Source organism: Oryx dammah, unplaced genomic scaffold (assembly GCF_014754425.2).
Source record: "Oryx dammah isolate SB20612 unplaced genomic scaffold, SCBI_Odam_1.1 HiC_scaffold_24, whole genome shotgun sequence".
NCBI classification, from domain to species: domain Eukaryota; kingdom Metazoa; phylum Chordata; class Mammalia; order Artiodactyla; family Bovidae; genus Oryx; species Oryx dammah.
The window spans coordinates 28,282,694-28,295,069 of record NW_024070208.1 but is presented as its reverse complement, the minus strand read 5'-3'; the positions used below and the strand labels follow the sequence as shown (position 1 = coordinate 28,295,069).

Genomic DNA, 12,376 nt, shown 5'->3' with positions numbered 1-12,376 from the left:
AATGAGAACAGGAGGAAAAGGGGACAACAGAGGATGAAATGGTTGGATGGCATAACCAACTCAATGGACATGAATTTAAGTAAACTCCAGGAGATAGTGAAGACAGTGATCGCAAAGAATTGGACATGACTTAGCAACTGAACAATAATAATTTAGTTTTACAATTAACATTTTCCCCATTTCTTACTTCTAATGTCAATTTTATACCCACTTTGTTCTGAAAACAGTACAGTACAAATGAAAAATTAGAGAATTTAGTGCTTTAGGAAGCTAGATTATTTTATGATACTGTCAAGAAAACAGACATTGAATTTCCTTTTTACCACCAGCCTTTTCCAAAACATTAAGATTTCAGCCATTTTTTTTCAGATCTTTGGACGTCAAAATGAATTGTAATATTTATAATTGGAAACTTTAGTTTATGTTAATATTTTTCTTCTCTAAGTAATGACAGTTTTTATGTTCAAAACTCTAGAAAAATAGTAACAAATTAAAACCAAACATTTATATGTCTTTTTTCTTCCCAGAATACAAGGATAATTTAAATGCTAAAAGATCTTTTTATATAGCAAGTCAACATCCTAAATAAAAGATGCTAACAAGATAATCTCAAATTGTGTCAAGCAAATATAAATAAAATTTCATTCTTGGCAAATGAGTGAACTCTTTGTAAATTAATGGTAGAAACGTACTTCATTATATGCTAAAAGTTTTATCTGTTTAAATCAGTAGTCAGTGATTTGGTCAAAATTATTATTCTTAAAGGCAAAATACTTGAAGCATTTTTATTAAAAATCAGGAACAAAACAAACAACCAGTTATCACCACTGTTATTGTTCTAGAATATTTGGCCACTTCTGAAAGACATGAAATAGGAACCAAAAGTATGACAATGAAAAAGAAGAGACATTTATTTTTATGCTCTTAAAAAAAATAAGGGGAAGCAGTAGAGAAACTAAATTTAGCATGGTAGATGTATGTTTGTATGTATATATATAACTAACTTTACTCTGGTTATTTTACTTTATATCAGATAGACACTAGGGGAGAGATTTACTTTACAGCAATAACTGTTACAGTGAAATTAGAGGGATCTAAACATAACCTTAAAAAGAAGTAGGAGGAACCTATATGGAGAAAACATTAAAACTGAGAAATATAGAAGAGAGAGAGGACATGCCATATTCTTTCATGGGATAAAGGAATTTTAAAAAATGACAGTTCTAAGTGAAAATATCATTGTAAAATTCCAGTGTGATTTTAAGTCCACGGTGAAGAATGTTGTTTAGCTGCCAAGTTGTGTCCAACTCTTTGTGACACCATGGCCATAGCCACCCCACCCCCCACCCAGTCTCCTCTGTCCGTGGGATTTCCCAGGATTTCCAATATTCCCAAGAATTCTGGACTGGGTTTTCCTTTCCTTCTCAGGGGATCTTTCCAGACTAGATATCAAACCTGTGTCTTCCTGCATTAGCAGGTGTATTTTACCACTGAGTCACCAAGGAAGCTCAAGGGTAGAATAAATGGATGCAAAGAAGGAGTAATGATAAAATCAGCCCAACCAAACACAAACATACTTAGTTATAATTAGTAAGATACCATGCTTTTGTTGCATAGTATTTTACTAATACCTAGAAGCATTACTGTTTTTGAAAAATAATACAAAGTAAAGGAAGCATAGTATATCATTGAAGTGATTAGATGTATCTTTGGCAGTGGGAGTAGGTAAAACAGTTTAGAACCTCAACTCACATCCTATTCTAAAACAAGATATGATACTGTGTTAGTCTGTTCAGGCTACCATAACAATACACCATAGACTGGAAGGTTTGAACAACACAAATTTTCTCATATTTCTGGAGGTTGGAATGTCCAAGATCAAAGTGTGGGCCAGTCCAGTTGCTGATGGCATCTCTGTTCCTGGTTTGCAGATGGCTTCCCTGGGTTTGGGAAGACCCTCTGAAGTAGGAAATGGCAACCCACTCCAATATTCCCGCCTGGAAAATGACATGGACAGACCAGTGTGGTGGGTTACTGTCCATGTGGTCACAGTGAGTTGGGCATGACTGAAGACACATACACCCTCACACACCCTCCTTTCTTACTGTGTTCTTACCAGTGGTAAGAGGATATGAGTTTGAGCAAACTTCTGGAGATGGTGAAGGACAGGGAATCCCAGCGTGCTGCTGTTCACAGGGTCGCAAAGAGTCGGACATGACTGAGCAACTGAACAACAACAAGCTGGTGGAGAGAGACAGTGGGATCTCTCTGGTGTCTCTTTTCCTAAGAAAACTAATCCCATCATGAGGGCCCTAACCTCATGACTTTAGAATTACCTCCCAAAGATCCCATATCCAAAGAATATCAGAATACTTCAGCTTGTGAATTTTGTGGGGACACAATTCAGTTCGCAACAAACAGGAATATTTGTTTGTTATACACGACATATACACGAAAGTGTAGAGTATTGTAGATTAAAACTCAAACTCCAGTAAACAGACAAGGGGCATAATTAGGCAGTTCATAGATAGGAAACACAAATGACTAATTAAACATGTGAAGAATTATAAGTAATTGATAGTTTTTGTAGTCACTGATGTTTTAAGAATGTAAAGTGGAACAAACCATTTGGAAATTAACTTAGTACTACAAACATGGCTCAGACAGTAAAGTGTCTGTCTATGATGTGGGAGACCCGGGTTCGATCCCTGGGTCAGAAAGATCCACTGGAGAAGGTAATGGCAACCCACTCCAGTACAATTGCCTGGAAAATCCCATGAACAGGGGAGCCTGGTGGGCTACAGTCCATGGAGTCACAAAGAGTCGGACACGACTGAGCAACTTCACTTCACTTCTTCAAACCTATGGAGAAAATTACAAATTCATACATAACTCTTCCTTGTTTCTTTGAAGAATTTCTTTAAAGAATCTACAAGTCAAGGCTTAAGTTCTGTGACTGTAGACTGGGATTTTATGTTAAATTTGAAAGTCACTGATTTTTGTATTGTTGTATCTGGGAAGAAGTGATATCTTTGATTCAGAAATGTTTTCAGAATTTTTAATAAATGATGAATATGTTTAACTTTTGTATCTTGCAACCTCCACTTATGAAATAAAATAGTTCTTTTATGATGTGTATGCATTATGCATTACATAGTTAATATTTATGTCTTATTTTATACACTGAGTGGTAAAATTAGGATTACTTAAATTGACTGTCAAATACAGATGCACTATACTCAGTGTAGTTGTCTATTATTTAAGCATTGAATTTGGCTTTTTTTTCTTTTTTTTTAGTAGATCAAGTGGATTTTTTTTTTTTTCAAGAAAATATATTGATTTTATTACTGAAACAGTATAGACATTTGTGAAATATTTGAAAGTAAGTTGCCAATTAAAACTTGGTAGAGACAGCAGATACTAATAAGAAACAACTGCAGTTCTTCATAATGAGTACTGAACTATGACTCCTTTTAACTGTTGAATTTAGAATGTTCTTTTTAATGGACTAGCTCATCAAAAATTTATCATCTATTCATCTACTGAGAGGTTTCATCTGAGGCTCTTTAGCTTGAGTAAGAATAAAAATTTACCCTCTTACCCCCAGATTATGTTTTATATTAGAAAATTGTTAATAAAAGCAAGTAGGTAGTTATGGTTCCGACATGCTTAAGACCTCTAGACCTTATTAGGTACATTCTTATAACTAAAGTAGATAACAGATTTTGTTCATTTGTTTATTCTTGAACATACATATATATATATACACACACACACACACTAATAATGTATACTAAGTTTTATATTTGAAATCGTGGCTTTTATTCCTAGTCTGAATTGGACAAACCTAGAAGCCGGAAAAAGACACCTGTAACAGATTCGGAAGAGAAATTAGGCATGGATGACCTTTCCAAGTTGGTACAGGAACAGAAACCTAAAGGCAGTCAGCGTGGACGAAAGAGAGGCCATACAGCTTCAGAGTCAGACGAACAGCAGTGGCCTGAGGAAAAGAGGCTCAAAGAAGATATACTAGAAAATGAGGATGAACAGAACAGTCCACCAAAAAAAGGTAAACGAGGCCGACCACCAAAACCTCTTGGTGGGGGTACACCCAAAGAAGAGCCAACGATGAAAACATCCAAAAAAGGAAGCAAAAAAAAATCTGGACCTTCAACAGCAGAAGAGGAGGAGGAAGAAGAAAGACAAAGTGGAAACACAGAGCAGAAGTCAAAAAGTAAACAGCACCGGCCTTCAAGGAGAGCACAGCAGAGGTAAGTGTGTGCCACTCTGAACTGCATGCATTCAGTTATTGTACTGTAAATCATAACTTGATGCTGTCTGCATCTGGGTCTTCCCCAAAGCAGAGCAGAGTCTCCTGAAACTAGTGCAGTTGAATCCACACAGTCCATACCACAGAAAGGACGAGGAAGACCATCAAAAACACCATCACCATCACAACCCCCCAAAAATGTGTAAGTTGTAAATAATATTAAGTTTCAAACCAGTTTCAAATTATTTTGCAAGAGTTCATAAATTTCTAAGTATAACAATACATAGTGAAAGTGTTCGTTGCTCAGTCGTGTCCAGCTCTTCGTGACCCCCTGGACTGTAGCCTACCAGGCTCCCTTGTCCATTCTCCAAGGAAGAATTCTCCAGGCAAGAATCCTGGAGTGGGTTGCCATTCCCTTCTCCAGGAGATCTTCCTGACCTAAGAATCGAATCAGATCTCCTACACTGCAGGCAAATTCTTTACTGTCTGAGCCACCCATATATTTAGCCCATTATACTAGGTAAGATAATTATTTTTGTAAACTTACCTAGGTGATTGATATCCCAATCATCCTTTGGTGACATTTGTACATTTTTATAGGCTTTAGAGAAATGGTTATAAACAAATACCAAATAGTTTATTATTTCCAGTACACACTTTATGGTACCTAAAGAGATGATGGCGTATCTTTAAATAATCATGCATAGATCACATTTTCTTGTTACTCCACACCACAGGTTTTCCATCTTTCCTCAGCAGCTTTAAAAAAATAGCTTATACACTTTTGCTTTCATTCTTTGATCAGTGTAGGAAAGTAACAGGCATCATTTTTCCTAAGTACGTTGGTGGAAATTATCACATAGTGATCTCAAGCTTTTGATGTCTTGATATTGTTTTCTAATTAAATTAACACATCTGTATCTACATATAGATAGTTTTGGATGTTCACACAAGTACATGTTTATAGGAGAGTTACAGTAACAAATCTGTCCAAAATTATTCAAGTGGCAGGGGCATCAATGTTGTAATTTGTAAATTTGGCACTTTTTTTTCTCATTTAAAGCAAAAACAGAGTAGCGTGTTGTCTGTTCGAAATTTTACAGTTTTTCTGAAAGTAATCCCATACTTCAGTGGCTTGACTTTTCAGAGTTGCCAGCACACCTTGGTTAAACACTCAGTTCATAGTTTCCTGTTGCTTTGTATTCCATGGGAAAAGTTACTGAGTGTCTAGCCAGTACTTCCCACCTTTTTCCATTTAATTTTTCCTTCACGTAAAAAGTAAAGGTAAGTACATTTTTGTGGCAGCTTTATAAATGTGTTTGTATTCAACCATGGAAAAATCACTGTTTAAAAAAAAATTCCTAAGATAGCTTTAATTTCGATGATTAATTTTATAACAAAATAACAGGGTAAATATCTTTCATGCTTGTAACTTTAATTTATATTGGGGCATCATAAAATTAAGGGCTTATATGATTATCATGTTATCTTGTAAAATTACACAAGTCCTCCTCATGGGAATATTTTTAATGAAGCAAGTATTTTCTGTTAAAAAAATCAACAGAGAGAGAGAGAGAGAGTCTATGTCCTATCTTAACAGCCTAACTTCTTTTTACTGGAAAGCCCCTCTTTAGAGGTAGTATGATCACATATGTTACTATTTGCTTATTTTCTTGTTCTGATCTTAGCGGAATTGAGCAAGATTATATTATTTTCCCTGTATTTTCTTCTGTTAATTCTGAAAAACTGAAGTAAGTAAATTTGAGTAAATTGGTTTCAGTACAGATTAAACAGTATGTATATTCAATTGCTTATAGAAATGATGAGGAAATTCTAAATTAAATACCAACAGATATATACGTTTAATTAAATGGTGGTATCTGTTACATATTTTTGAGTGTCTTCTATGTATCAGAGAGTACTAGGTGCTAAGGAATATAGTGACAGAAAACAGACATCCTTATAGTACTTAGGATCTAAAAGGGAATTTAGTTATTAAATAATCACACATGAATGTGAAATAATAAGTTGTGAAATGTACCTTGGAGGACAAAGTTAGGGTGCTGTAAGAGAGTGTAACGAGAGGGCTGGGGAACTGGGGAAGTTTTCTCTTTGGAAAGTTGATTCCTTGAGAACAAGTTGATTCCTCAAGTTGATTCCTTGAGAACAGTAGGAGTTAGACTTCTAGAGAGTAGGGAGAGGAACATTTCAAGTGGAGGGGACCTTGTTTTGGAAGGTGCTGAAGTGGGAAAAATCTTGACAAATTCAGAGAGCCGAAGGAAGGCAAAGTTTTTGCTGTATTGCAGTTTCAGGGAATTGGGGTATAGAAAGAGATGAGAACTGCAAGTGGGCAAGGCCAGTCTAAAGATCCTTATGTACTTATCAAGGAGGTTAATGCAGTTACTCTAAGTACAGTAGGGGCCTCTCTCAGGGGCGTGACATCAGCTGTTTTACATTTTTAAAAGATTACTTAGAGGCAAGAGATGAGAATGGTTTAGACATATGTATGATGTAACAGTGAAGATGGAGAGAGTGAATGGATTTGAGATTTCTTTACAAGTAGAGTCTTTGGGTCAGACAGAATTGCACGCTATTAAGGAAGACTAAATTTTCTGGTTTGAGCAACTCAGTAGACATAGATGCCTTTTACAGACTTGGGAAAGATAAAAGGAAGAGTAGACTTTGGGTTATATTTTAAAATCCTTTATGGTGTTGGTTTCAGTCACCCTGACTTTTGTTATTTGTTAGATCTTTTTATATGTAACAATCTAGGGTTAAATACTGGTTTAGGGTTTAGAATGTAAGAAAAATATTTCTTGGCTTACACGGTAATGGAGGGTAAAAATGATAATAAAGGAAAGTCTATGAAGTATTTAAAGCATTTCCTCTTGTGAAGTGAAGTAGAAAGTGAAAGTTGCTCATTCATTTCCGACTCTTCGTGACCCCATGGAGTCCATGGCAATTCTCCAGGCCAGAATGCTGGAGGGGTAGCTGTTTCCTTCTCCAGGGGATCTTCCTAACCCAGGAATTGAACCCAGGTCTCCTGCATTCATTCATCTTTACCGTCTGAGCCACCAAGGAAGCTCAAGAATTCTGGAGTGGGTAGCCTGTCCCTTCTCCAGGGGATCTTTCCAACCCAGGAATCAAACCCCTGATTCTCCTGCCTTCCAGGCAGATTCTTAACCAGCTGAGTGGTATACTAGGGAAGCCCTATTACGAAGGTAAACTACCACTTAAAGATCACAATGTTCATTTTATTTTACCTGTGTTTTACTCTAGCCGTGTAGGACGCTCTAAACAAGCAGCTACTAAAGAAAATGACTCAAGTGAAGAAATAGATGTGTTTCAGGGTAGCTCTCCTGTCAATGATGAAAATCCACAGGAAGAAACAGAAGAAGATGAAGTCTCTACAGTAAATGTATGTGTTTTTTAAAGTGCCATGTGTTATAGTATGGAATGTATTCAGTAGAATTAGAGTTGATAAGTGGTCAGATTCTTTTAGCACTTGCTCTTACTTAATAATTCTGAATATTCATGTATATATTTTTTCATTTGTTTATAGTGTGTTAGTTCATCTATCAGCTTAGATTGTGGAGAAAATATCATTTATGAAAACCTGAAACCAAGTGAGAATAATAGACATAGCCTAGTGAAAGTGTAAATGTCCAGTGTACAACTGAATACGGAGAAGAGCAAGTGATAGTCTCAGGATGACACTGCATGCACCTAAGTTTTCCCAGTATCTGTCACATATACTCTTGGTAATATTTCATATAAGTTTTTTGTTTGAGTTTCTCAGTAGCAACTAGAATTTAGTCAGTCATGTAGAATAAAGTCATGTCTTCAAATAAAATTAGTGTTTGGAATTCATAAAAATTGGCAATAGACCTTTCTTTCACAAAAGTAGGAATGTGATGCCTCCTAAGATACTTTTTAAAATAATGAATGGCTGCCTGTCACATCTCCGATTTTTCTCTTTGGAAGACATACAATTGATGTGTCTAAGTAAGAGCTGTGTGTTGCTAATATTCATGCTGAATCTGTGGATCAGCTCAGCTAGTTTCAGTTTTTTGTTTGAGAAACGTGTGTCCTGTGATCAAGCCCCAGAGTTGACCCCTGCCTGTCTGTCTGATTTAATATAATCAGCACCTCTGTCTGCATCAGGATTCATTTATCTGAATTAGTTGAAGACCAGAGGAAAAAAATATGTTGAATTATGGTCTCAAAGTAGTTTGGCTTGTAAAGGGTTTTTATGGGGGGAAGGTATAAAAATAAGGCTGATGAGTACATAGTAACTGATGGCTTCATTAAAGGAAAACTAAACTATAAGTTAATTACATTAAAATCCTGTTCTGTTTGTGTTCCTCTTGATAATACTAAACTTATTTTATCTGAAATTTTATGCTTTCATTAGTACTTGCCACATTTTTTTATATCTTTTTGATAGTTACTATGATCCAAACTCAATAGGTAATTTCTGAGAAAGGTAGCTATAAGCCTAAGTTCATAAATATCAGATGTTTTCCTTTATTACAGACACATAAATAACATGGTGATATTTGTCATTGTTTTATGCCGTTGACATTGACTTCTGTTCATTTCTCTTTAAAATTATTAAACAGAAAAGTAAAATATTTTCTCTTTTGGTAATCCTGGGAAAGGCTCTTTATGAGCATTCATGTATGTGATGCTAAGGCTGAAAGTTAATGTAGGAGAAAGATTTTAAGAAAGGACTATCAGGAACATGTTAAGAATAATAATTGGTTATAAAACAATGGTAATTACACCTGTTGATGTTTCTTTCAAGGTGCGGCGGCGAGGTTCTAAAAGAGAAAGGCGATGAACAGATGCCATTAATAACTTTCTGTGTGAGAGCTTTGGAAAAAATGGTTGTCAAGCTTCAGGCTGAGTAAAGCCTTTGATGCACAAAATGGGACTGCTGAAGAGTGGACAGTTGGACCTTACTCTGATGACCTCATGTATCTGTGGCCACACGCTTTAGCCATGCGCATGGTGACAATGTTGACTATGGAGTCTTATGAAAGAGTCTAATGTGCGATGGCTATGTAGACATAAACTAAGGAAGAAACTTGTAAATATATTTTTTCTTTTTTTTTTTTTAATGTTTCTGACTTCTAAAGTGCTTGTATAGCTTTTATCTGCGGCTTTAAACTGACAGTGCCCAGCTGTTTATTGGATCTATTGATTTGAAAAGAGTTTGTTAGGATAGATCTTAAGCAGTAATCTGTCAGTGTTTGTATTTGTATTCTCTGCAATTTACTGTGAAAAAAATTTTTTTTCAACAAATGGTGTCATTTTCTTGATGTCACTGTTTGTTGGAGAGTTGAAATGCTCTCTTTCCCGTACGTCTCTTAGCTGGTGTTTACTCCCAGGCATCCTTCATCTGCAGAGGTGCTAAGTGGTCTGCCATCACACCTGAATCATGCCTCTGATGGGAGGACGCCACACAAATGGTGAAACAGTCCTGAAGTTGTTTGATTATTTTACACCTCAGTATTGGTCCCAGAATTTTCTGGCCTGTCATGGGAATGAAAATTTTAAAAAGATTTAAAATATTTTAATTTTAAAGAGTGTGTTATTAAAATAACATACTGAATTCTTTATCCCGTTTTATCATCCCTTTTCAGTTTTTATTAATCTACTGTATCAATAAAATTCTGTAATTTGAATTAGTTTCTGATAGTCTAGAATGTTATTGTGTATAGATACTTCCTCTTGAACATTATGTTCAGAAAATGCAAATTATTACACTATAATATAAAATCTGATATATACACATTAGAAATGTTTCAGTTCTCCATAACAGTATAAAGTTAATCAGAAAGAAAAAAATTTTATTGATGCAGTGTGTCTTTATAAAGCTGTTCTTGAAAGCAAGTGTTTTGTATTTTATAGTGAGTTGCATGTTTATGGAAAAAAAAGTGCTGAAAATGGGATGTGCTCTTTTCTGTAAATTCATATTTAGCCATAGTATATGATAGATTGCCCCATAACATAGTTTTTCATCAAGAGTTTATTATTGTACTTTATTTTGGAGCCAAAAATTGTTTTGGGGGGGGAGGGGCAGGGTGGGAGTGATATATCCAACTATATGAGCTACTGTAGGTACCACAGTCTTATGAACTTTGAATGAAATTCCACTTGTCCAGATTGAGAGAAGTGGAAATTTATTTGGGTTTAGAGCATATCTTTCTTCTTTTCTTTGTTGTAATCTACAAAATATAGAAACAAAGGCAGTATCCTTTATACAGTTTTATGAACTGTATTTTCAACCAAAACATATAGGGTATGACTTAATGCTTACCTAAATTCATTTTAGTATTTCAGGTGCTGTTCTTTCATTTTTTTCATGGTTACCATCAGAAAAGAAAATCGTATTCTAACTTATTTATCACAGTGAATAATGGAGCATTTTCATTTAAATATACCATTATGTTTAAGGTATATTTCCAAGATTGGTTATAATAGATGGGGGATATAATAAAGAAACTACTATTTTGGAAAATGACGTTTACTATTTTCCAGTGTATACTCACAATTGATGTGATTATTTTTCTTTTAAAAATTTCTTCATGTTTATGAAAGGGCCTTTTATTTAAAAAAAATAGTTTTGAATTGTGTCTTAATCTCTCAATATTTAACTATTCTTCATTTATAACAGTACTGACACCAGTGATAATGGGAGGCTGCTATATATCAAGGCAGCTAACGTTGGACCAATATACAGCTGGTTTTTAAACGTGTCATTAGCTCAATTCTCCCAAACACGCTATTTCTATTTCAGCAGTACAAAGGCATGTTTTTAAATCTATAAAATAAAGAATAAGGGATAGCTTTGTATTTTTGTCTTTGACTAAATTGCACCAGAAATGTTTATGGAAGTATATCCTTAAGACCATTTTATAAAACATAATGAAAAAATGATTGTGGAGGATTTTTATTTGCATGATCATAGTTAACCAAATTTCATTGCACATTTAATTCTGTACATTAGTTCACACAAAATGCTCATTGTAGATTTTGTTCAAGCCAGTGAGTCTGTGATTTTATAACTTGTCTGTTCACTTTTTGGGAGGATTACAATGTAAATTTTCCATTTTTCTGTAGAAAAATAGGTGCAATAATGATCAAAGTTTTAATGTCCTGAGTAATCTTAGGGGATTATCTTATTATTATGTTTAAACTTAACATTTCATGTACTAACATTTGGAGAGCCACATACTATAACTAAAGTAAAATTAAGTATGTGTAAAACATTAATTGCTAACCGTGGTTAGCAAACTCTTCAGTGATAATGTTCATTTTGAAAATATGTACTGTATAAAATTAAGAAAATATTTAACTCATTGTAACAAGTTCCACTATGAAAATCTTACGATTCTTCAGTGAGGTTATCTTGCTGCACTCTGTAGCAAATCTGTTTAATCTACATTATAATAAAATTTCTTGCTGCAGTGCAACAGGAAGCTTTTTCAGTGATCTCCACTGTATATGTAAATTATAGATGTGGCTGTAAAACTTGTTCCAGGCATTAAAGGTTAAATTACTTTCTGTATTTTCTTACAACTTGTTAAGTTTGATTTTTAAGATTTCCTTTTGCCCACTTAAAGAATGTCAGGAATTTAAGAATTTGTTTAACTTAGGCATATGTCCCCTACCATATAGTATTATGTCACCATAATGAACAATTGGTATTTAGGTAGATAACCAATTTTCAGACACATTTTTGGATTTTCTGTGAAGTTGAATAAACATGGAAGCTAATATATAATTGTATTATTTTATTTATGTGAATCTATATACATTTATATTTAAATGTTTACTAAGTGGAGGAGGTCATATTTTAATGATTTTTACTTTTGGAGCCTTTGGTTCATGAAGAGAAAAGTGTATTTCCTAGTAACATTTTTCAAACTTTTTGTTTGAACTTCTCATGCAAAATCTTGGCCAACAGAGATTTACTAGGTATTATTTAAATGATTGCATAACTGAAGAAAAGAAATGTATCAACTTCAAAAGTAAGCACCAAGAAATGTAGTGGCGGTTTTGTTAATGTGTTCAGCAAATATTTATTGAATTCCTACT

General features: G+C 34.5%; 1 protein-coding gene across 6 annotated transcripts in view; it reads left to right on the top strand.

Annotated features, from left to right (window-relative positions):
• Nucleotides 1–12,057, top strand: part of PDS5B (PDS5 cohesin associated factor B) — a 184,831-nt gene extending 172,774 nt beyond the window's left edge. For 2 of the 6 annotated variants that reach the window (XM_040267107.1, XM_040267105.1), the window contains exons 32-35: nucleotides 3,832–4,271; nucleotides 4,365–4,472; nucleotides 7,550–7,688; nucleotides 9,078–12,057. In XM_040267107.1, coding sequence (XP_040123041.1) covers nucleotides 3,832–4,271; nucleotides 4,365–4,472; nucleotides 7,550–7,688; nucleotides 9,078–9,113 — 723 coding nt within the window. In that variant the 3' untranslated portion in view covers nucleotides 9,114–12,057. Of the gene's footprint in view, nucleotides 1–3,831; nucleotides 4,272–4,361; nucleotides 4,473–7,549; nucleotides 7,689–9,077 lie in introns of all 6 variants that reach the window. The other 4 variants (XM_040267106.1, XM_040267104.1, XM_040267109.1 and 1 more) reach the window with 2 other exon arrangements.
• The last annotated feature ends 319 nt before the right edge of the window (nucleotides 12,058–12,376 follow it).